Source organism: Sceloporus undulatus, chromosome 3 (assembly GCF_019175285.1).
Source record: "Sceloporus undulatus isolate JIND9_A2432 ecotype Alabama chromosome 3, SceUnd_v1.1, whole genome shotgun sequence".
In the NCBI taxonomy this organism is placed as follows: domain Eukaryota; kingdom Metazoa; phylum Chordata; class Lepidosauria; order Squamata; family Phrynosomatidae; genus Sceloporus; species Sceloporus undulatus.
The window spans coordinates 164170629-164197506 of NC_056524.1; the positions used below are offsets into that span (position 1 = coordinate 164170629).

Here is a 26878-nt window from a genome sequence, read left to right on the forward strand (position 1 = left end):
TGGGCAGGAGAGGGTCTCTGTTTGTTTAAAAGCAATTAATCACTCAGAACTTTTTCTTCCCACCGCATAGGAAAGTCTGAAAGAGCTGCTAACACATTACCATACTGACCTGTATTTAGGGTCAATTTTGGGGCATAAATTTTTAGACTTATAGACAAGCATATATGGTATGTGTTCATTTTAAACATAACTGAGAATTTTCAGAGCCTAAAGCAGTAATACTTGCATTAGGTGTGCAACAAGATCAAAGGAAATAACTGTTTTCTGTTTACAGAACTAGAATGGTCCTCTGGAGATTTCAGCTTTCTTTTGTGCTTCCAGACCATGGTAATTTTGGGGAAATTCACATTCTTCACATCAGTTCCCTATCTGACAAACTGTGTATTCACAGGTAAAAAAAAAGCACCTGCTAATTCTCAAGACACAATGAGTGTTAATGTTATAAAACACTTCAGTATTCCAGTTAAACAAGTAAACTTTTGTTCTCACTAGCAATGCATTACATTTATTCACATGCTTACTTACAGCATGAAAGGAACATATAAGAAAGAAATACAGGGATTATTTACTTACTAATGGTTAGCAGACAACTAGCTGGAACCCAGGAGTGTGCAGGGTGCTAATATGCTCAAGGCAGACCAGGCAGCAATCACACAAAAGAAGTGTTTGTGTAAGCTAATACCCCCATGAGGCCACCATAATTGCAGCACTCCTTTTTTGGGGCTGACAAAAATCACACAAATTGCAGTGTTCATTCCGACACTCTCCATGTGGAGGCTGTTGTTTTTGTAAGAACAGTGCTTCTACGGGAGTGCTGAACAGGGCTGTTGCTCCTTGCTGTTTAATGTGAAAGGACTTAAAATCAGTACAAAGACAAATTTATAAGATTAGGTCAGCAATCTTATGCACATCTATCTGCAAGTTGCATGCACTTCCAAATAAATATGTCATGTTTGTGCCCTTAAACACACCTCCTCCCCCATCTCTCCTCCTTCATGCACATGGGTGTGTGTACATGCATGCATGGGGAGTGATTGTTTTCTTGCTGATATTTTAGTACAAATCCTTTACATCATTCCCATTTACTAGGATGAGAAAATCCGAGAATTCTGTGGCAACTCAAAAGAGGACAGTTATATGTCTAAGTGAAAAATGAACATGCATAAATTATTAAATGTATGTGCGTATGTTAAGTAAACAAAAATAATAATCACAGATGATTTACATAACTTTAACGTAGACAAAGGAGGCACTGAAATAGTTCAAGATTTTCCATACCTTGGCTCAGTCATTAATCAAAACTGAGACTGCAATCAACAACTCAAAGACTAGAACTTGGAAGAGCAGCTATGAAGAAACTAGACAAGTTCCTGAAGTGTATATAATTTAATATAAAGTTAGGTTTGTCCATGTCATCGTATTTCCCATTTCTATGTATGGTTGTGAAAGCAGAACAGTGAAGATAGCTAACAGGAAGAAAACCAGTTCTTTTGAGACATGGTGCTGGAGAAAAATTCAGCGGATAACATGGACTCCCAAAAAAACCCAAATAAATGGGGCCCTAGATCAAATCAAACCCAAACTTCCCCTAGAAGCCAAGATGACTAAACTGAGGCTGATATACTTTGGTCATATTATGAGAAGACATGACTCACTAGAAAAGACAATAATGCTTAGCAAAGTAGAAGCCAGTAGGAAAAGAGGAAGACCATACTCCAGATGGACAGACTCGAAGCCCCGAGTCTGCAAGGCTTAGGCAGGGCAGTTTATAAGGTGACATGAAGGTATCTCATTCATAGGGTCACCATAAGTTGAAGTAAATTTGACAGCACTTAACAAAAAATGTGTGTGTAAATGCCCTAAAGGTTCCAGATCTTGTTTAATCTTGGCAGCTACGCAGAGTCAGCCCTGGTTAGTACGTGGATGGGAAACCACCAAGAAATACCAGGTGCTGTAGGCTATATTTCAGAGAAAGGTGCTGGCAAAACCTCTGAGTATTCCTTACCTAAGAAAATCCTAGGAAATTCATGGGGTTGCCAGAGTCAATAGTGACTTGAAGGCATATAATGACACATGCATACGCACAGGCGCGGAGTGGTAGAGATCAGGCAAACAGAAGAAAAAGAAACACAATTAGATTGCAGAGGAAAAAATGAATGATTACATTTCCCCGAAATAACTGCTTGCATCATTGCACCCTATTATTTCCTGATTTACCAACTGCCGGATTTAAAGTTTTTTTTTTGTTTCAGAATGTTAATTAGCCATTATCTAAAGGTGGACAGATAAGCTAATGAAGTTCCTACTGCTGTTCACACAAAGTATGTAACAATTTTTTAAAAAACAATTCTTTCTCTGATAGCTGAGAAAAAGGAAATCCAGTTTACCAATTCCTCAAGGGAGGTGGCTATTTAAGGTGCACAAAAGGATACAATTGGGAACTGGTCAATTTCATAGAAAGTACATATATGTGGGTGGCTGCATGTGTCTAATCAAGGAATGGATTGTAGACTGTGTGAAAATCCCCATGAGCACCACACTGGCACCCATAAAGGTGGGATGTAAATGCACCTCTTCTACCTTTTTTTTTAATAGAAAATATTTTTCTTCTGCATGGTCTCTGAGCTGTAAGTGGCTAACTCCTTCTTCCCACCTTTTTTGCTTTACAAGAGTCTCAGCATCTGACTCAGTTCTGCACAGAGGTTTGACACTCTCACACACAGCTCGGCTCTTCTTATAATATTCAAATTACTAGTTAAATTCAACATATTACTTTTAGAGTTTCTCATATTAAACTTTGGTGACTATCTAACCATCCACTCATATTCATTTCCAGATAATTTTTGCCATTTTTATTTATTTATTTATTGTTGGAAACCTTTACTAATACAATAGAATGATTCCTACACTATGCCACAGAGCTCTGGTGCATTCAGAGGGGTACTGCATGATATTTTAATCAGCTGCCTTACTTTTCCACCTGGCTCAGCTCTGCTGTGATGAAGAAATGAAAGTGAAGAAGAGGAGGGTGGCGAGTTGGTTCTTAGCAACCTTGCAAGCTAGAGGAAGCATCAACAGCGAAGAGAAGTGGAACAGACACTTGGTCCTTAGAAAAACGGTGCTTGGTGCATAGCAGGGATCATGGAGACAGAGGCTGCCTGCTCTGGCTCTTCTTTCTCAGGTTGAAGCCAAGATGAATGATCTGGGTCTTATTGCTAGAAAGACTGCCACCACTGCCATCACCATCACACCTCAGCATGATTGCTCCTCCTGCCATGGCGAGTTTCCACTGTACAGCCAATTATGCTGCTTCCCCAGGAAAGCAACTGAGTGCCCAAAGAGCAACAGCCCGTGCATGACCAGGGCTCAGGGGAGGGGGATCAGGAGATGGAAATGATAGTGGTGGAAGACATGGTACCATAATGACAACAGCAACAGCAGTTGTAGCTGCTTTAATAGCAGTTACCACACTTGGCAGGGTAAGGAGGAGGATGGTCTAAATTTTCTCAGTGAAATGTTTGAGGGTATGGAAATTATTAGGACATAAATACTTATTAAGTTGTTTGAACCTAATAACTTAGTAAATAAAACTGTTATGTGTCTCTTTTGGACTATGAGAGCCATTTAAAACTATTAAGGGTACTGTCAACCAAGAAAGTTTGGGAACCTTTGTACTTAAATGTTTCTTCCAGAAGTTACACACAGATCTTAACTGAACGCATGTATTGAACTACAAAACACACAGGAATTGGTGCAAAGCACATCTTGTAGCAACAGAAAAGTCCATGAAGTTTTCTCTGCAGCCAGAATCAAACTCTCGACTATATTTCTACAAGGCCTGGTAACTGTTATTTTGAGATACTACCTTGTAAGATGAAGACAAAACAACAGTTTCAGAAATCAGGTCTCTTCCTACACATTGCATGCGATTGAAATCTTAAAGGAAAGAACAGCAATTTCCACCTGGGGTGCAAAATTCTTCCAGCTATATTTACTATACTATATAATTACATCTAAAACGATAATGGGATATAACAAATATAGGAAGCATCATAATTGCTGGGGGAAAACAACACAGAAATTATAGACATGCATTTAGCATAGGCAGGAAGCACAGTTAGTTCCCATACCAGCAGGGTCCTTCTCCCGTAAGAAAAACAGGACACTGTATACCAGTGTAGAAAAGGAAAGCTGTTGCCAACCCCTAACATGATCAGATGACCAAATCTTCACTGAAAAGGATCCAGCAGAACATGCAGCCAGTCTGTAGGCAAACCATAAAAATCATTTATAGCAAACTATTAAACCGATATCCATTTTGCTAACATACAATGATGAACAGAGCAGACATAATGAGTTATATCACAGCCAGCTACTTTTGGGTAATGAGGGTGTAACCTCTTTGGTGTAACCAAAAGAAATTCACAGACCAACAGTGAAGTCACTCTACTGGTGTAGTGAGCAATATTATTTTTAAAAAGCATTTTACAGGCATACTGATAGGATTTTTTTTTAGGTTTTATGGCATTTTCTTCTAATTCCCTTTCCCGAAGTGCCTCAGGACAGGAACAAGTTACTTCTCCATCACTGTGATGAATAAAAACACTGGGTTGTTTCTTCAAGTTCTTACAATGGCAGCAGGTTACTTTTGAAAAAGTAAAATTTCTAGTTAGTTACTTGAGAATTTAAAGTAATTTTTATTTGTTTGTTTTTTAATTTAGTGTGAGCCTTTGGGATGAAGCAGTTTTAAATACTTTATATTTTAGTATGCAAAACCTGGGTCTATCTCCCTTAGGTGTGGCTGCAATTGTGCTTTATTCAAGCAAGCAAGGATCAGAAACTATGGTCTGACCTTGGCTTGTTTTACCAAACAAAAATTAAAGTTGACTAGGGTTCATCCCTGTTCAGAAAAAGTAACAAAGCACAGCCTAAAATGGGAACAGATGCTTCCAAAACCATGCTGGGGAAGAAGACAGAGTGAATAAATAATGAATCACGCCTTCTACGGCCAAAATATGACAGCCTCAGCTTTATCGCCTTGACTTCGAGGGAGAGTTCAGGCATGATCTGTTCAAGGACCCATTTGTTCATCTTCTTGGCCATCCATTGTATTCTCAGCATATTTCGCCGCCACCACATCTCAAATGAATTGATTTTCCTCTTACATGCATTAATTGGGTCTCCATAATTTCACAAACAAACCTGTTCCTCTGCCACCACAGTCTAAGCCGGTTTTCACTTCACAAACAGAAGCAAGTTTCAGTTAACCTATGACTTTGGGAGGTGACAGAACAAGCAGAGGACCTAGACAGTGATGCATACAGTCATCTACTTCCATCCCAGGTATATTAATTCTGACATCTTGCTAGATATTTACCATCCTCAAAGTCAATATTTCTGTTTGGTGTCTTGAGGCTAACAGAGAGTTCTATTGCAGCTTCTGAGAATGACAAAAGCAAATAAGAAAACAGCTACAAACTGTCCAATCTGTTTATTGTTCTATGAAATTGCTACTATCCTTTACATTTTTTGTGATCTTCCAGTTCCTTTATCTGATTTTCCTTTAGGAACGGAGTGTACAATCGTTAGAATAATGAAGCATGCTATGCCTTACAACAGAAATGGGAATAAAACTATCATTGCTTATTTTGTCTAACAGGACAAACCTGAAGAACCCCCCCCCCCACAAAAAGTGAAACTAATTATCTCTCTTCAGAACAGCAAAATGATAATTAAAATGTCAAAACAGGAGAGAGTGAAATGAACGCACCGTTCTACTTCACAGCAGTATTATTTAGTGCCCGAGGGGGCAGATCATTCTCCTATATCCTGGAAATGCTAAAAGTTACAACATGATACTTTGAAAAAAGTTTTCTAAGAAATGTTCAGAACAAATCCTAAATGAAAAGTATGGAACCTCTTGTTCTTTTATCAAGCCATTTTTTTTCATCTTGCAATTCTGAAGCGCCAATGTATCTAAATTATGACAACTTCCTAAGTGGACACGGACCTGACTAAACTGCTAGCTTTATGAACGATCAAGGCTCAAGAACAAATACTTCCACATTTACTTCTTAATCGAACAAATTATTAGCACAGGCCCCTATGTTAAAAATGCTAGGGAAGGTGGAAGGTAATAGGAGAGAAAGATTGTATATTAGAGGGATAGAATCAATCAAGGAGGACCTGAGAAAAACAACTGAGGACAGGAGGGCTTGGAGGTGTCTCATTCATGGGGTCATCATGAATCAAGGTTGACTCAAAGGCAGCTGACAACAACAACAACAACAACACTCCAAGTGCTGGGAAAACTAGTTCCATCGTGCTTTTAGTCCCTGACCCTCAAGTCTCACAAAATTTAACAACAAAATGCAACTGTTTCATCACTAATTGCACTTGGGACTAAAAGGTAAATGAAAGGACTAGATATTTAATTGAGAAAATGCAATGTCCTAACATTAACATCTATACATTCTAATATTATACTTAGCATTCACATCTATGCTTTGTCTTGTCTTCTGCCAAGCCGACATCCCACAAAGGAGAGCACAGGAAAGCAATTATAAATTTTGTTTTTCTCCTTTTTGCTGGGAGCAGAACAACCTGCATGTCTGCTTCATCTTCTAATCCAAGCACTCAATTCCAGTACTTATTAAGAGTGGAAAAGTACAACACACTGACTCAGATGCAAGAAAATCAAAACTGACATTTTATAAAACTAATCTAGCAAAGAATCTTTAAGGAAAATGAAACTCAGCATCAGAACAAAAGGATGCCACATCTGCCTCTGTTAAGAACCTGGTTTAATAACAACTTGCTTCAAGGAGTTGAGTTGTCACAGTTCATGCAAACCAACTATGCAAATACTGCTAGTTTCTTGCTTTGACTTGCCATTTAAAATCATCCTTCCATCACTATTCCACACCTGTGGCTGCATTTTACAACTGTTGTGCAGTCTGCGTGTCAATCTCAATACTGAAGCCTCAACACTATCCTGGTGCAATTTAGGACAGATATCTATTGTTTTATCAGCAAAACAGGGGCATCACCAAAAAAGAGGGACAGGAAGAAATGGAGGCTTTAGTTTCAGAGCAGGACCTGCACTTGAGGGAGTCAAGTTCAGATCCCCGCTCAGCTATTAAGCACAGCAGTAGATTTGGGGCCAGCCCTAATATTTAAGTGAGCCAGCTATGTAAGGTAGCTGACTAGGGGTGCCATGGACGAATGACAAATTAATATTATTTCTTGTGTTGCTGTTTTCTGCTTGTCGCCAGAGCAGAGGACAAAAGTGTGTCACTCAAAAACAAGTCACTATTTCTGCTTAAAGTAACCTTTAAGTACACTAAAGTTTGGGTACATTTATTTTTGCGCTGCTCTTCGAAAGTGCCACGGTGCTGCTATAATCCCAGGCTCTATCTTCTGCATGACAGCCTCAATAATAGTGCCTCCCTGCCCTATGCCCTTCCCAGCATGCTTTTTGGTCTGTATTTTTTCAATTGTGCAGTCACAGCAATTAAGTAGAAAAGAAACAAGAAACGATAAACAGCTCGCTTGGGAACAGCGAGGGGGGGGAACTGAAGCAGGAGGAACTTATCACACATGAACCAACAGTAGAAAGGTAGCATGATTGTGAGGCATTGATGATGAAAAGGAGAGATCCAAGAACAGATGCAAGATGAAGCAGTTACAGGACAGACACAGCATCATGGCTACGGACACTACATAACAGTTTCTTCCACTGTTAAATCCAGTAACAATTTGCTACTATGTCTTGACAGCATCCTCTTGGGGAATGCAATACACAAAGAGCTACTTATTCTGAAACTGGAAAGAAGGATGAGATTATACCTTCTGCTTAACTATTTGTTTAAGTGAAACTTTTACACAGGTGGCAAATATCTGAGCAGATATTTCTGCCCTTTTGTCTCTCATCTACTTTCAGCTGCAATTCTTCAGGGCAAGCTGAATACCCTAGGAATTTTACAGCCCTCTATCACTAGAACTATAAAGAAAAAAAGGGTGGCATTTTGGACATATCTAAGATATCTGTTGGTCTCTGGGGCAGCTTTATGTACTTCAGGCTTTCACTGCTTATTAATTAATAAAGGTTATTGCTTTTCTATAAAATACTTCAAGTGACCGGCAATAAAATGAAGTACTGAAGTACCTCGGAAAATCTTTTTTTAAAAAAACAGCAGCATTTACAATATCACCACACCAAATAACATGAACAGTACACATCAGGTACTGTGGACTTGCATGGCAGATGTCTGAAAGAATCTTTTTAACTGTCTGATAAGGGCTGCAAAAATAAGTAATGGAGAAGTGAAGGCTTACCCAAATTTTACCCACATTTAGTGGGCTACAAGCAGCTTGGTGTGTCACAGGTTATACACCAGGGTGGGGATGATTTGGTGCTTTGGAGGATGAGCAGCTTTGGAAAGATGAATTTCCTGGGTTTACAACAGCATATGAACACAGATGGATTGGTCTATACAGCTGCGTTGAAGTGTTGTTTAAAGGGGGCATTTGTTTCCCATTATGCTGAAGCCATAATCCTCCACCTGAATGTGCTGTGATACAAAATGTTAGTGAACCAGACGAGTCAAGGGTGATACACTTTACTACCCATCTCCTGATTATATATTGAGATAGCTTATATTCCTTCCTTATAGGAAACAATCAAGAATATAAAACATTATGTGTACAGTGGTACCCCGGGATACGAATTACCCAGCTTACGAATTTTTCGGGATACGAAAAAATCCCATAGGGATTTATTGTTTCGGCTTACGAAGGTTTTTTCGGGTTACGAAAAAACCTCGGCGCTATTTTCCGCCACCGGAGGGCAGCAGAGAGCTATTTTTTCCATTAGCGCCTATGGCAATTCAGGTTACGAAGGTTTTTCGGGTTACGAAATTAGCCGCGGAATGAATTAATTTCGTAACCCGAGGTACCACTGTACACCTAAAGCATGCGTAAGCAACCACAGTGTCCATAGGATGCACTGTCCTATTTCCCATACCCACAGCCACCCATGAGCTTCATCACCTGTATTTTTCAGTGGGGTTTCAGCTCTAAAAAAGGAATGCAAGGCAACACAGAACTGAAGTGGAGCATCATGTTCCATGGAGGCTTCTGGATGAATGATCCTCCATTTTTAATCCATTCTTTAATGGGGGGGGGGAGGTCAGCAGGCCCTGGGCTTAGTGGGACTTCATGAGATCAATGGGTTGCACAATCTCGACACCTATTCTGAAGTATACTTTTAAGTGACTGCTTGACATTCAGCCTCTATTACTACTACTCCGGGGACAGGAGAAACTTTGGCAGAAATAAGGATGCTTGGCAGAAGACTGAATTGACCTTGGTTATGAAAACAGCCAGCATGGTGTAGTTTGAGTGTTAGACTAAGAGTCTGGCAACCAGGGTTCAAATCCTCTTTGTTTGGCCATAGAAACCCACTGGGTGACCTGGGGAAAGTCCTCTGCCCTCTGAAGAAATCTTGCCAGGAAAGCCTTGCGATTGGGTAGCCATAAATCAGAAACAACCTGAAGGCACACAGAACAATGAAACTAGTCAGGAGCAGCACTACCCTGCTGGGAGAAAAACATACACAAAGATGTTTCCTGACTGGCAAAAGCTTCAATCTTTTCCAGGCTCCTGCTATCAGGAAAACTACTACGCTGGAGCTTGTCCCGACAAGACTTCAATTTTGACATTCAACATGTGTCTGGGGCCTCTAATATTGTAGCTGAATGCCTCTGCCATAGAGGACTGATGGGACACTGAAAATAGACAGGGAGATGTCACACCTCCTGACAATTTACTTCCATGTTTATGATATATGTTCCACTACTGAAAATGTTATTTTAGTTTAACTTGTACTAATGTGTGTTATATATTTGTTTGACTTTGTCTTTCATTAGTTACAAGATACTCCCAGGCTAGATGGGGGGGGGGGGACATGTTAAATGTTCATGGACCTTCTTTCTTTACTTCAGGTTGAAATCTCAGCCACTTTGATTTCAACTTTCAGTTGCTTCCAAAATGTCAGAGATTTGGGGGGGCGTGTAATGACTGGGCCTCCAGTCATTGGAAGACTTCTGTCAGGCAATAAAGAGTTAAGCTGGGAGGGAAGTACATGCAAATGAGTAATTACATCACAGCTGACAGAAGGCCCACTTGGCCAATCAGTGAGCAGGAGCGAGAGTTTTTTATGGAAACTTCCAACAGAGGAATATAAAAGGCCTCTGAGTTCAGTTGGAGATGCTTCTGCAGTGGGGAGTCTGGAGTGAGAGTATCTCCCTTGATGTGAGTCTTGCTGATTGGGAAAAACTGCAGTGTTGAGCCTGAGTCAAAAAGGCAGACTTCAGGAAAGTAGTTTGTGCTAAGCCAAAGCCAGTAACTACATCTCAAACCCATCTAGACAGGAAGATTCCATCTCTGTATCAGTACTTAGGAATGTGTCAGTTACAATGTTTAGCCTTATTAATTTTGTTTCTGTTGGCTTGCTGAAAATGAATATCTGATAATTATATGTATTGTACCTGCAAGGTCAAAAGTCCTTGTCTGATTTATATCATTTTTGTTAATAGAATAAATGTTCTCTTTAAAGGTATCTACTATTCCTACACTTCTTTACATGTGCCTTAGTTCGGTTATCACTTGCTTAGTTTAGAAAGGGAAGGGAACTATAAATCCTTAACAAGTCCCAGTGTGTGTTAAGAAAAGGTTATTACAGTGGTGCCCCGGGATACGAAATGATCGCGTTACGAAATTTCCGGGGCACGAAAAAGTTAGATTGGAAAAAACTGTTCCGGGTTACGATATTTTTTTCGGGTTACGAAATTTATTTCGGCGCGAAATTCAAACGCAAAGCGCGGCTAGCGGCTTTCCAGCGCTAACGGAAAGCCTTTTCGGGTTGCGAAATTATCGGGTTACGAACGGAACGGCGGAACGAATTAATTTCGTAACCCGAGGTAGCACTGTATAAATTCACTGGGAGGTGGCAGCGTGATCTGAAGTTCTCCAAGAGTCTCATTTAACTTCGCAGGGAGTGTGAACTGAGACCAAGAGATTCGGAGGGAAATAAAGGATCTGCTGGGACTAAGTGCCAAGACAGGACTGCTATTTGGGTTACTTGGACCACAGGGGATCATCACAAACTTTCAAAGATTCCTTAATAAAGAGAGTGTAACTGCTCAAAAGTGCCTTTGCAAGAGCTATAAACACTAGCACTAGGTCCCATGTGACAATTTGGGTAGAAGACACAGGATAAAATGAGGGAAGCCCCAAGAAGGAAGGATTTCATGTACAGTTGATGAGACATGGATACCTTAGAACGGCCCTTCCAGCTCATGTCTAATCTTTGCTGCATGCTTCTTGAGAATCTGGAGATAAGCCCTTTGGCTTTGGCTTGCTGGAAGGCAAAATGCCTTGTATCCTGGCCATGGACCAAGTAACTCTTCAATGCTGGCACTACCACTGGAATGTTGCCCATGTCATGAGTGGAACTGCTCATTGTGGAGGAATGCTTAGAACTTAAGATGGTCAGTTACTTGTTCTCAAAGGTCTGATTCTAGAAGTGGTTGCCATTCTGCCTCCATGCCCAGATTTCTAACTATTTGAGGTTTAGGTAAAAAAAAAACTGACTTTTTGAAACTTAAATGTATTCTCTGGCCTGCTGATTTCAGCTGACTGCATAATAAATAGTTTTCTGTAATACAGTGAACTGCTTAGCTTTTGATTTTAACCATATGCATTAAATGACAGTTCCACCCAGCACTAGACAAATTCTGGAACTGGAGACATTAAACTGAGACCACATGCTGTGCTTCAGGACACTTAAGCTCAAAACATGTCATCTACAATACAATGCCATAGGCAAATACTTGTTTGGGCCCCTGCCAGTAGTTATTTTGCACTCTGTCCCACAAATTCTCTAGACCACATCAGTGTGCTGCAAGAAGGTGACTTTTTAATAAAAGCATTAAAAACTAGTCTCCTGCAAGTTCAAAGTATTCATCTGCAAAGGAAGCTGCTCAGTGCATCTCAGCATGACTCACTGTTTAACCTTGCCATCTCCTGATCAATCTCAGCTTGGTAAAAGGTTGTTCTACCATAATAGCTTCTTCAAAGAAAATTTGATCAACAAGTCACATGGTATGCAGTGATATAACAGTTACAAATCCTCAGAAGCATCACAATCAGAACAGTGACTTAGAAGTACAAGGGAAAACGCCCTTTGAGGGCAGATACTTTGAGCAGGTTACAATATAGAAGTGATGCATGCCAGAAGTCTGGGCAAATTTTCCCACCCACTCTCTCCTCCTATCAGCTTGCAAACATTATGAAACTAAAAGCATCTGAATGTGTAATAACAATAGCAGTCTTTAGACATGAACATAGGAATTAACCTTTATTTCTTCTTTTCAAAAAAACACAACTCTTTCAATTAACATATAATTTGTACTCATTTCATAAATGTGTTTCAAGTTGTAAGACTCTCATAGAGTGAAAATAATTTGAGTCTCTATTTTTGAATTGTATACATCACATTATACTCCTTTCCTGGCGGCTTATGTATCTTGCTTGTTATACACAGCTGATTTCAACATCATCAATACTTAACTTGTTATAAACAGCTGATTTCAACACCATCATGTTCTACATGGTTGTGTCTAGTTCAGTTTTTTAATATCTAAATTATCTTTGCTGTTGCAATCTAAAGCAATTTGAATCCTTGCCGCACAGAGAATTTCAACTATAAAAAGCTGACTATCAACAGGTTGCTATAGAAAGCTGTACCTTTCCACATTCTTGTTATCTTTTCAAAACTTAGTTACTAAATTCTTAAATAAATAAACCATTTATAGATCACCTTCTGACTGATAGTTAGCATTTAAACTCCAAAGACGAACACAAAGAACTAACATTTGGATACCTATTCGTTCTCCCTTTTTCAATTTGCTATTTCAGGGAGTCAGTTTTATATAAAGTTTGGTTTTTCATTTGTTTAAAATGTCCTTGGTACTACAATCTAAGGCTAGCAAGTGTAACCTGATTCATAAACACCTACCAGTGATTAAGTGTGCAACTGCAATCATGAGACTGAGTTTAACTACAGACTTCATGACAACATCCAGTGTAGGTTTTTTGGAACTTTTTTCACGCAGAACTACTCTTTTTGTATCACCTAGCCTGATGAAGACATTCAATAAGTTCAAATGCTTGAACTTTTTTTCTTGCATTTTGGTTGGTCATAAAAGGTACTATTCAGGTGTATATGGCAGGTAGGGGTGTGTGTGCGCACGCATGCGTACCAAGGAACAGCACAGGTTTTTTTAAAGTTTCATAAATGTTAAGTTTTCTGATCTTTTACCTAATGATAAATATAGATATTAATAGTACACTTCTCCCTCCATATTCTCTGGGGTTAGGGGCACAGGATCCCCGTGAAAGTGGAAAAAAATGCAAATAAATAAACAGTACATTTTTAACCTGAGAGAACACCTCTCTAGGAATTTCTAGGTCCTCCAGCCAGAATCTGACCACAGAACCATGTTGCAGGACCTGCAAACGCCTATAGAAGTGTTTTCGCTAGGAATCTTTAGGTCCTCCAGTGTAACTCTCTGGTCAACTTCCAGCAGAATTTTTTGGGAGGACGTAGAGAGCATATTAATCAAATCCGCAAAAGTCAAAGTCGCAAATATGGAGGGATGAGTGTATTAAGGTTCCCTACAGTTTCCTTTCAAAGTTTTCAAAAAAAGAGCCACCTGATTATCTTTTCGTATGCTAGAATTCTCCAAAAGTAATACCCTCCTGCCTTCAATATCATCCTCCTGTATTTATTACACTTCCACAATACAGTAAATTACTACTATCTCCTTGTTAGCAACTGTTCCCACTAGTCAAATGTAAAAACAGAACTGTTTTCACACATTATATAATAAAAACAGAAATACGGAGCAAATTATTTTACACAAGGCTTCTTCCAGCCATCCTTCTCAGAGAGCAGACATTTTTTTCCAATTAGGTAATCAGTATTTTCATCCACTGAAACCAAAAATCACTTAAGTATACTGAACATGGCAACAAAGTCAAGGACTTAAATATGCTGAAGTCTGGCTGGAATGTGTTGACTGTCCTAGCCTGAGAATATTGACTGAGTATGAATGACCCAATACTCCCAACATTCAATGAAAATAATCAGAATAGAAATGTGATTATTACTAGGCTTCTGGTTATTACTGGTAACACATGAAAAAGCAGTACTGTACATAATGAACACGTACATTCAACAAACTGTATGTTTTTTCAGTTCAGACACTGTTTGATACATTGCACTGATTAAACTGAGACTGATATTTTGTAGTGAAATAGGAGATAAATTTACTGTAGCATTAAGATTATTCTCTTACATTTGCATGCATCAGATATGTCATCTGATCCACCTTATATTTTAGACCTTTAATGAGAAATTTTGCATCTCAAGCACTATGTGTAATTATAGTATTTCCCCAAGAGCTACAGAGAATCTATCAAAACTAAATTTTAAAGGGATAATGATGAGCCCACCATCAACGTATCCTTAACTTACCCCATCATGTGAAAACTAGGTTGAATAAAGCGCTATTGATACATGTTTTATATTTGCTTTATACTCTTGATACTCTTTTTGCCTTTTGCTATTGTATTTTCAGATGTGCTTGTATTTTACATTGTGACAGTATAGTTTAAAACATGTTACAGAATTTTGCGCTTTAATTTCTTGTAAGCTATTATGTAAATGGTAACCCTAAAAGACCACCTATAAATATGGGAATAAATAATAATTACCAGTTACTTATTATTTTGACAATCTAGTTCATATACTTCAATTAAGACTTATTAAAATACCGTTATTAAAAACAAATGATTTGAAGAAATATCCCAGTTAGTATCACACTTGAAAAGGAATGGAATAGAATCTCTGATAGCACAAACTAGCAAAGCTAATACCTCCCATGTGAAGTGTGGTGTTTTTTCTCTTTGATCCATACTTTTAAAAAAGCCTTTCTCCAGATAACTAAGGCCTGTTACAGACTGCCAAAATAAAGCTGCTTTGGGTCTCTTTGGAGGCATGCTATTTAAATGATGCATGGGTCCTAAGAGTCCGGAGGTCACGCCAAAGCCACACTCCATTCCTAAGCACTGGAGTGCAGCTTTGGTGCAGCTTCTGGATTCTTCAGATGCATGCATCATTTAAACAGCATACCTCCAAAGAGACCCGAAGCAGCTTTATTTTGGCAGTCTGTAACAGGCCCTTGTTGTATATAATTTCTGCATTAACTTTACTCTGAAAGGTATCCACAAGCTTCTAAACAGGTAGAGAGAGAAACACATCTTCTATTTGACAGAGGCCTAACAGAACATCTATAAAATGAGGTGGTGGCCTTTAAGTCATTTCCAACTTATGGCAACCCTAAGGCAACACTATCATGGGGTTCTCTTGGCAAGAGGAGGTTGCCATTGCCTTCTCCTGAGGCTGAGAGCATGGGACTTGTCCAATGTCACCCAGTGGCTTTCATGGTCAAGCTAGGTATTGAGCCCTGGACTTCAGAGCCGTAGTCCGACATTCAAACCATTGTGCCACACTTGCTCTCTTAAAATGAGGTTACCTTCACAGAATTACAGATTGTTTCACCCAAGCAGACGAGCGCCTTCCTGACTGGCATATGGTTACTATCCTTCAAGGAAGACACAGCCAAGTTGCATCAATTCCACAAATTTGCCTTTTAGAGAGGGAATACCCAAGAGACAAACCTACTAGGTTTTTAAGATAGCAAAGGCATAAAGAATATTTCTTCATATTACCAAGAATGGAAATATTAGGAAGTGGATTTCTAAAATCAGAAGAAATTCAACAAGGGTGAAAAGTTCAAATACACCATTCAACTCACAATTAAATGCACAAATTTAAGAACTAAATTAAAAAACAAATATGCAACTACACTGACAGAAAAAAATTGTTGTGGTTATGGATGAAGCAAGTGAATACCTATGAACATCAATTTAAAAAGAAATTAAATTAGTTAGGCTGTACGTAATTTTATTGAGATGTAGACCCGGTATAGTACAGGTATCACTCATCAATGTTTTAACCCACTACTGTTGCAAGTCAAACTTGTTTTGCCAGTGTTTGCAACCCTTCAAGCAATCTTTCAAAAAACAAAAAATCCACATCAACTCACAGAAGCAGAAACAGCATTAAGCTTATAAACACACAAGTACCTGGATATCATTTACAATAAAGCGCTGTGATCCTCCCACAACATCAAGAACAATTTGGGAACCTTTAAAGGTGTTTTAAAACTATTATTTTAATTATGTGGCAGGATGAGTGCATATCAGCATATTATGTATATAGCTACAGTTGTGTTTTAGTTAACTTTTTTTGAGCTCAATATACATGTTTACTACTTTCTAATGTTTTCCTACTATGTGAATTGCCAAGTTCAAAACCAATTTGTGATTGTAGCAAGTTAACCACACAGTTTTATTGACTTGTATGAATGGCTGTCACTGGGGAAACACGTTTGTGTGTGTGTATGTGTGTCTTCAAACCACCTGTTGACTTATGGTGACCCCATGAATTTCATAGGGTTTTCACATGCAAGGAATACTCAGGACAGGTTTAGCCAGTCCTTTAGGAAGGAATAAATTTCCACTGTGCTCAAAAGTAGAGTTTCTCACCATTATATTTTTCTAGAATTGTGAAGCTATTAGATTTGTTTCTAGTGGACATGCACAGCCCCAGAAATAACACAGATTAAAGATGTAACAACACGCGACAAAAATCAGAACATTTCCCCTATTTTCTTCCAGTGAGAAATCCTTAGTTTTTCCAGTGAAAATAGTGGAAATTTGGGGGAAGAGAGAGAGAGAAATATATTTTCTCTTTTGAATTTGTGGAATGTTTTAAGCCAAAGTTTTATTCCCTCAAGGTGTCATGACGAGTAAAGCATGGTGATTTAACAAGAATGTCCATAGTTGGTAGTCCACAGTACTACAACCTTTAAAAAGTTGTAGTATACAAGCTTTAGATTCGTACAACCCTCAAATTCAAGATGCACGGTGGCATGACCCGCACGCTGCTCCACATGGCATGCGGCATCACAGCACTCCTCTGGCACTGCATTTACACAACGCAGTGCCAAAGGAATACCTTAAAGCCGTGACACTGCAACTATCGCGTCCTTTCCAGGTTGCAAAAAGAACAACTTTTTGAGCCCTGGAAAGGTCAGACCAGGGCCGATCCAGCACAGCTGGAGGCAGCTGCAGGCCGCCCCTTAGGGGCAGTCTGCACAGCCTCTTAGTTTTAAGATTAGGATTGCTTCTGTTGAACTTTGTTTATTACAGCGTGCCCTTTGTAGCCATTGGGGTTTGGTTCCAAGACAGCATCTTGCCACCTCCATGATTACCAACATCCACTGATACTCAAACACCATTATATACAATGGTGTAGTAAAATGGTGTGCCTTATATGAAATGGCAATATCAGGGTTTGCTTTCTGGATTTTATTTTAAAGCAAGAAGTGGACGGTTGAATCCGTAGATGCAGAATGTGGGTACAGAGGGCCAACTGTACAACATCTGTGGCTTCTGTTTTCATTTTCCCTTACTTGTCAGGTGACAAAAAGATAAATATGATTAGATAGCACAAGGTGCGACCATTTGCAGTTCTCTTTTTAATATAGAACACAGTCACCATTTTGCTTATAGAAAATAAGTGTTTATTATTTTTACATTCCATAAAAAACATGTCAGATACTATAATGTTAAAATTATGAAGGAAGCATTCTTAAAATAAGTTTGGACTTGATATAAAAATAAATACTGCGTGTATTTCAATTTCACCCAGCATTTCTGGGGTATTTTCTGAAAACCCTGGGGAGAAAAACCCCTTTCTCTGCCCTTCATGACTTCAGCATTTCCAGAAATTTACATCTCTAGCACAGGTGTGCCTGCAGTTGACTCACTCATGCAAATAACTGCTTGCTCATGTGGCCCATTGGTCAAAAATGCATAACCAAGGAAGTGGACCCAGAGATGGTTACAGTCCTTCTACTGTGAAGGGGAGGAAAGGTTGTTGCAATTATTTGCATAGATTAAGGCAGGTGCAATCATGTTACTTCTGACTCTTACGGTGCTGCAGGAATTAAATTCCTTTTTGTGCTGCAACCTAACCTACATGTTCTTTTACAAACAACTCTTTCAAAGTCCATTAACCAAGACAGCAAATCATGTATGCTTAACAGAAATACGAATGTGTTAGTCCCCCAAAGGCTCTTGTTTGCCAAGAAGAAGAAGAGGCGGAGCAGGAGAAGAGACTGAGTTGGTGGACAGAGACAACATAATGAAGTTTAAAAACTACTGGTACTTCTAAGATATTACAATGCCTATAATGGCGTTGGGGAGTGTGTGGCCCTACAAATGTTAGGCTACATTTCGTATCAGCCTTTCCCAGCATAGCCAATGATGAAGGATCACAGGAGTTGCCATCCAACATGCAGACCCACACATTCTCTGCTCCTTGCTTTACAACAGTCCAAGAGGTGTGATAAGATATTTCAGATATGTCTTCTGTGTATTAATACAGCCCTGTTTAAAAAGGACTGAAAGGGTCAGAGATGAACACTGGTAATCCTGAGTAAGCTACCAACTGGTACCACAAATTGACAACATTTGGGAAGTGCCATAAATCTCCTGCAATAAACCTGACAAGCATATGAAGTTGGCAGAGCTGGTAGTACCAAAACCAACAGTCCACTTGGGAACACATCTTGTAATAATCTTTAAGGAACCACTGCTGTTTTTTCCACAACAAGGGAAAAGTACAGTGGTCCCTTATTATCCGCTGGGGTTTGGTTCCAGGATCCCCTGTAGATATCAAAATCCGTGGATGCTCAAGACCAATTCAATACAATGGCATGGAAAAAAGCTATCTCTTATACAAAATGGAAAAATCAAGGTTTGCTTTTTGGAATTTCTGTATTTTTAAAGTATTTTCAAGCCATGGATGCTTGAAACCATGGATAGAAAATCCATGGATAAGGAGGGCTGACTGTTTGATCCACTAGAATTTATCACTATTGTAAATATCCAGATGATGTTATCTGTGAGCAGGTCATCCATGTTTATAATGGACATTACATTCACCATCTGGCTTGGCTTGGGTTCATATTAATTTACAGGCAGATAAAAACATGTCTAGGTTGCCACAGTACCCAATGTTCATTACTACATCCTGGCATACTAAAAGCCTAGCCCTGCACCAACAATTGTATTGCATCAGCTCCCAAGGGTCTCCATCATGGTTGTGCTTAGTAATGAACAATAAAAATACTTTGCCTATTTGTCAAACTATTCTGAACATCTAACCAGCTAGACACCACCTGGATGTACCAAGCCCTTTTTTATTTTTGCCTTGACACATTGTATAAACCGTATATAAAGTTGAATCTAAAGACAACGGCAGACTCACATTCATCCTTAGTATTATAAAGACAGAAAGTAAAACCCCATAACTATTGCAAAACATGGAATTTAATTTGAATGAAGAATGATCACTCCAGGAGTCAAAGCCACTTAAGGGAAGCAATCCCACATCAAAGTTTGGAAAGTGTTCCTCCTGAAGTTCTGATTCAGATATTAAATTCCTGGTCCAGCACAATGGACTCTTTATTATATCACAAAAGAGAAAGGGACACTATTTTGCACACCTAGCATAGCCTCAACATGAAACCACTGTAGATCCAACAAACTATTGTGCAGCAATGAGAGGACTGATTGAATTCAATGCAGGCATTCAAATGTCATACCTGCACAGATTTGAACAACACAGTACCTCCAGACCTTTAATATGATCTGCATAAATGGGCAACATACAGAGATCTAAAAGAGGTAAGGACAGAACTAACACATGTGGTCATTAGATAAGAGAACGATCCCCCTTGGTGTATGTTTAATATGGTATTAGATGGTGCCACTGTTTTTCGGGGAGCAGGGAGCTTAGGACAGTATTAGGAACCACACCAGAAAAACAGCCATAGTAACGATGACAGCTACAGTGCATTCAAAGGACTGCTGGCATATTGAAAGGACTCAGCAGGGAGTGCAGTCTATTCAACAAGACACCAGTTAAGGGTCAGGTAGAATTCAGAAATATCATCAAGTGAAGCCACTTTATCTTCCTCCATGTTAGAAGTGGATGGCAACCATTCAGTTATCAGGAAGAAAGTAAAACAGAGGACTTGGTGGCCCTTCTGATGTAGAGGTTAAACCTGCTTTGTGCCTTTCTTGATCACTGCAAACTAAACCAGCTACTACTTGCATAAACATACCCCATGGCTTGGTCACCCAAGAGCAGGACCAGGAAACATGTTGCCCTGCAGTTATTGCTGGCCTGCTACTAACATGATCCCTCAACCCCATCTTTATATACACAGCCAAGGGCCAACAGGAGTAGGAGTTCAACAACATCTGAGGAGGAGTGGCATGTTTTCCAACCTTGCAACAGAACTGGTGCAATGCCAGGAGAACAGGACAGATCGTTGGGACCTGGTTTCTCTATCTCAAGCATGCAATACCTTAAGATCAGCGGTTCTCAAATGGTGAGATGGGACCCCCAGGAAGATGCAAGAGTTGCTCAAGGGGGGCATGAGACTTGGAGGCTCTGATTCCTCTTCCCAAACCGTTTTATGTATAAAATTTACACATGCATTGAGTTCAGTATTAAATTTCATTAAGTAAAACTGTTCTAAGTTGAATGATGTTATTTCCTTATAAAATGTTAAAAAATGAATATAGATGAATGTGTCAATGAAAATATGCACGCTAAATAAATAAAATATGTTTATTCCTATATTATGTTGGGGTGTGCGTGCGTGTGTGTGTGTGTGTGTGTGTGTGTGTGTATATATATATATATAGCATCTGCATATAGATGTAAAGGAGGTCCCAAGGCTAAAAAGTCTGATTACTGCTACTTTAAGATGATTGCTCAGCTATTTCTTCCCTTTTTCCTGCTGCCTTCAGAAAGCCAGCATGGTCTCATGGGCAATGCACTGGACAAGGAGCCTGGAAGATTAATGTGTTAATTGGTTAATGTGTTGGAGAAGGAACTTGGAAGATCCCCATTAGTCTTCTCTGTGCCATGAATTTCACTTGGGCCAGTTACTGCCACTCAGTCCTATCCACCTCACAGGATTGTTGTGAAGATAAAGTGTGTGTTTGTATGGTGAGCGATCACATTTGGTGCCTTGAACTTGGTGGAGTGAAAAGGAGTATGTAAAGGTATCAAATAAATGACAACACTCATCATGATCAATACATGTGGCCTGGCTTTTCTCGTCTATCATCTTACTCAGTACCCACTCATTCTCAGCAACATGAACCTCCAATGCCACACACAGTATGGGAATCAAAACCATATTTCAAGGCTCAAAAGACCAACTGTGTAATGTAGCAGTGTGGCCCTAAAGCTACGTTTGCAATCAGAACCACATGAGAAAGACTCCTACCAGAAGGAGGGAGGGGGATCCCAAAACCAATCAGCAGGGGCTCAGGGCATGGCAACAACGAACCCCATAAAGTTACTGTATATACTCACATATAAGTCTAGACATTTTGGACAAAAACAAAACAAAAAAAAGCCATAGCCAAAAACCTGAGTGGACTTCTCCATGGACTCAATGTAAGTACTGTACCATAACTCTTATTTACTGGTGACAGGCAAGAGCATAATCTGTTCTAAAAGCACCGATTGCCCTTTATTCCCCTCCACTCTCTCATCCATGCAGCTTTTAGGACGAGCACAAACTGTATGTCTGCTGGGATTGTGTAAATGCTTGGGCATTGTTTTATCCTTTACAGCAGTGGTCCCCAAACTGTGCTCTTTAAGGGATTTTGGACTTCAGCTCAAAGAATCCCAGACTATTGGCCAACATGGCTGAGGCTTCTGAGAGCTGAGGTCCAATAATCGCTTAAAGGGAACAGTTTGAGGACCACTGCTTTAGATTTTTTGTTATGTGCCTCTAAATCTTGACTAATCCACGGATCAAATTAAAACCCATCATTGTGGCCCCAAAACCTGCCCTCAATCAGGGTGACCAGAGGTCCCGCTTTTTCCAGGACATGCTTTTCATTTCAGCCTTATGTCCAGGAGGAATTCCAAAAGGTCTTCCATTTTGAGCATGACTAAGAAGCATGAATTTACCTTTATGTGAGTGTGTCTAGATTTTCTTTGGTCGTGTCCTCCATTTTTTCTTGAATACCCTTCTCCTTTGCAATTAGGACATCTGGTCATCCTGCCCTCGACTTATATACGTGAAGTTGACCTATAGCCGAGTATATACGATATATCCTGACTCTTACAAGCTTTTCACCACCAAGGATGAGACTTACTTACTATAACTCTGGAGAGAAGGGTACGACTCCTCATTCCACCAAGAAAAACCCATTGGGGGAAACCACACTCTCTCAGCCACAGAGGATGGCCATGGTAAACCCCCTCTGAACCAATTCTGCCAGGAAAACCCCAGGATAGGTTCACCTTTGGGTATGTCCTAGGTTAGAAAGGACTAGAAGGCACACAAGCTGCCTCACGCCAGCCCTGTTTGGCAGGGAAGGCTCAAGGCTTGGTAAGACTACAATCCCATGATTCCATCAGACTTAAAAAGTGGTGTCAAACTGCATTGTTTCCATGTGTAGATGAGCCTGCTGTTCCTTTCCAGAGAAGAGAGGGCAGCTCAGAGTGGGGTTCAAAGGTGTGGGAAAGGCCTCTCCTCCTCTCCCTCTTGAGACACCCAACCCTCTGCCCCACAAGGCAGGGCAAGGAGTGGAGTTCAAAGACCTAAAAAGTGGTATCAAACCGCATTATTTCCACAGTGTAGATGAGCTCCTCTATTCCTTTCCAGAGAAGAGAAGAGAAATCAGCTCAGAGTGAGGTTCAAGGAACCTCCAGCGTCTAAAAAGTGGTATCAAACCACATTATTTCCAGTGTAGATTAGCTTCTCTATTCCTTTCTGGAAAAAAGAAACGAGGGCTGCTTGGAGTTGGGTTCGAAGACCTAAAAAGTGGTATCAAACCACAGTGTGGATAAGCTTCTCGGTTCCTTTCCAGAGAAGAGAAAGGGAAGGCAGCTTGCAGTGGGGTTCAGGGAACCTCCAAGACCTAAAAAGTGATATCAAACCGTTTTAGTTCCACAGTGCGGACGATTCTCTGTTCCTTTCCAAAGGAGGAGGATGGAGGACCTCTAGGACTTAGAAAGTGGTGTCAAACCACATTACTTCCACAGTATAGGTGAACTTCTTCATTCCCTTTCCAGAGAGGAGAAAGCAGCTCAAATTGAGGTTCAAAGACACCCCAAAAATGGTGTCAAACCGCATTTATTCCTACAATGTGAACTTCTCTATTCCTTTCAAGCTCAGAGTGGAGCTCCAAGACCTAGAAACGTGTTACCAAACCTCATGACTCCCACAGTGTGGATGAGCTTCTCTATTCCTTTCCAGACAAGGGAGGAGAAAGCAACTCAGAGTGAGGCTCCAAGACCTAGAAAGTGGTATCAACCCGCATTACTCCCAGAGTGTGGACGAGCTTCTCTATTCCCTTGCAGGAAAGAGGAAAGGGGGCTGCTATGGGTTGGGGTCCGAAGACTGCGCGGGAAAGGCGGCTGCAGCAGCGCTCCTTTCCCTGCTGGGACCCCCAGAGACACACCCGCCCTCCCTCCCTCCCTGCCCTGGACTCACGATGGTGACGCTGGCCTTGCGGAGGTCCCTGTTCTCCTCCTGCAGCGCCTTGCACTTGAGCTTGTAGGTCTCCAGCTCGATCTTGAGCACCTTGTTCTCCTGCTGCAGCGAGGCCAGGCGGTTCGTCAGCTCCTCCAGGCGGAAGGGCGAGATCACGATGCCGCCCGCCTTCGAGCAGGACGAGGAGGAGGGAGACGGGGCGCCCCCCGAGGAGACAGGCCCCAGAGGGCAACCGGGGGCCGACGACGACGCCCCGCCGGCGCCCACGCTGCTCCCGCTGTTGCTACTACCGCCGCCTCCGCCTCCTCCTCCGCCGCCGCCATCCGTGTCGCTCTCGCTGGCGCTGTCCGCCATCCCCGGGATGGCGTCCGAAGAGCAGCAACCGCGAGTGTCGGAGGAGGAGGAGGAGCCTGAAATGGCGGCGCAGCCGCGCAGGCCTAGTTCTCCCTCAGCCCTCGCCGCCAAGAAGGCCTCCCTCTCCGCCTCTCTCCTTCTCCTCCTCACAGCGACGCCGCCCGCCGCTTACTGTTACTGCAACACAAGCACCGCCGCCGTTCGACACCCACAACAACAACAGTGTGTTCCCACACAAAACACGCAACACACACACACACAAGAGCCCCAATAAAAGTGTTTTATTCCCCCCTCAAACACACAGCCTCCTCCTCCTCCGCTTCCGTCGCCTTCTTCTTCTTGCCCAAGAAGAGGCCTTCCAAAAGGGCCTCCATTTTGAGCCCAGAATGTTGTTGGCATCGCTCTTTAAAGGCTCTCAGTGAGGCCTGCAGACATTAATGATAATAAGCAGTCACACTCTCTCAGCCTCAGGATGGTCCTGCAAACACAACAATAATAAGTCACACTCAACCTCAGAGGATGGCCATGGCAAAAACTACACATAATATAATAATAATAATAATAATAATAATAATAATAATAATAATAATAATAATAATAATAATGAATTCCATCTTCTCCCTAGAGGCCTTCCAAAAGGGCCTCCATTTTGAATCCAGAATGTTGTTGACATTGCTCTTTATTTATACGCCTCTCTCTTCGGCCACAAAGGCTCTCAGTGTGGCCTACAGATGATAATAATAATAATAATCAGTCACACTCTCTCAGCCTCAGAGTTTAGAATGTTGAATTTACTCTTTATTTATACTCCTCCAACTCAAAATGGAGGCCCTTTTGGAAGGCCTCATGGGCCGAAGGTGGAATTATTATTATTATTATTATTATTCACAAGTAGGGTGTGCTATATGACCATCTTCTGAGGCTGAGAGTGTGTGACTTGGCCAAGGTCCCATAGGTCCAAAACACACTGCAGAAATAATCCAGTTTGAGACCGCTTTAACTGCCCTGGCTTCAATAATAGGGAATTCTGGGAACTGTAATTTTGGGAGACATTGGGCCTTCTCTGTCAGAGAGCACTGGTGCCACAATAAAGTACAGTTCCCAGGATTCCCTAGCAGTGATGGAACCCCAGTGGATTTTTATGCTGGAGCAGAGGCTATATCACAAAGAGTTTCTTGGCCCCTTTGCACAGAAGGGGGTTTGCAACGGCCATCCTCTGAGGCTGAGAGTGTAGCTTGGCCATGGTCACTCAGTGGATTTACATGGGATTCGAACTCTGGTCTCCAATGCTTGGAGTGCCACATCATCTCTAGCATAGATTTTCCTTTGTATGAATGTTTTGAGGTATTGTTTGGCCATGGCTGACATTTTGCTGGAAGTGTTACAGCTCTCTCTCTCTCTCTCTCTCTCTCTCTGTGTGTGTGTGTGTGTGTGTGTTTTAATGACAGCCAATGGGAGACACAAACATTCAGGTTTCTAAATGTTTGGCCTATATTCAGAACCCTAGTTGACGCAGAGTGGTTCTAGGGTTCTGAATTTGTCTGAGCTTCAGTAGACTGTTGTGTTTTCCAAAGCACTGAGTTGGAGTGCAAATCAAATCCTATCAGTGGTCATCCCTCTTAGTGGTTAAAAAACAGGATTCAGAGAATAGGAATACATAATGAACAATTCTCATAAATGCAGACATTTATAAATGTCCCATAAATGTAGACAGCAGCAGCTGTTGTGTGACTGATAATTTTGCATAAGAGGAAATGGTATATTGGATCAGATCAAAGACCTATCTTGTCCAGCTTTCCATCCTTAGGTCTGCAGCCTTGCTTTTGTTAAACACAATCCAACCTCTTTATCCATGGTTCTTTATTCACAGATTCAACCATCCATGGCTAGAAAATATTTTTTTAAAACATTCAAAAAACAAATCTTTTACTATGCCATTGTATTTAATGGGACTTGAGCACCCACAGATTTTGGTATTCACAGGGGAAGCGGGGGTTTTATGGTACCAAACCACAATGGAATAACTGTGATTTACAGATATCAGTGAAAACTGTTACTGTGATTTTAAAATACCTGTGATTCAAAACTGTGATTTTCTGTGATTTCTGTGATTTTCTGTGATCTAGAGTGATACCAGTTCTGTGAAAATCACAGTTTGGAGCTCAGTAAGAATGAATCACAGTCACAGAAAAAGTAGCAGTTCACAGTTTGGAGGCTCAATAGCAGAATGAATCACAGTAACTGAAAAAGTAGCAGTTCTGTGAAAATCACAGTTTGGAGGCTCAGTAGCAGAATGAATCACAGTCACTGAAAAAGTAGCAGTTCTGTGAAAATCACAGTTTGGAGCTCAAGAGCAGAATGTGTGGCTGCATCCACACTGCAGAAATAATCCAGTTTCAATCACTTTCAGTGCCATGGCTCCATCCTATGGATTCCTGGGATTTGTAGTTTGTTGTGGCACCAGAGCTTGTTGACAGGGAAGACTAAATGTCTCACTCACAAAACTACAGTTTCCAGAATTCCATAGCACTGAGCCATGGCATTTAAAGTGGTGCCAAACTGGATTGTTTCTGCAGTGTGGATGCAGCCACACTCACTGAAAAAGTAGCAGTTCTGTGAAAATCACAGTTTGGTGCTCAGTAACAGTCTTGGGCTGCTGCCGACTGCAGCGCAGGGAAGCTGCTGCAGCCAAACCGTGCAACTCCCCCGCCCTGTAAAAAAGGAGTGCGAAA

General features: G+C 40.8%; 1 protein-coding gene across 1 annotated transcript in view; it reads right to left on the minus strand.

Moving 5' to 3' along the window:
* CCDC6 (coiled-coil domain containing 6) overlaps positions 1 to 24243 on the minus strand; it is a 59465-nt gene extending 35222 nt beyond the window's left edge. Inside the window, exon 1 of the mRNA XM_042458260.1 lies at positions 23793 to 24243. Within this exon, the coding sequence (XP_042314194.1) occupies positions 23793 to 24146 (354 nt within the window). The 5' untranslated portion in view covers positions 24147 to 24243. The remainder of the gene's footprint in view (positions 1 to 23792) is intronic.
* Positions 24244 to 26878: the final 2635 nt, after the last annotated feature.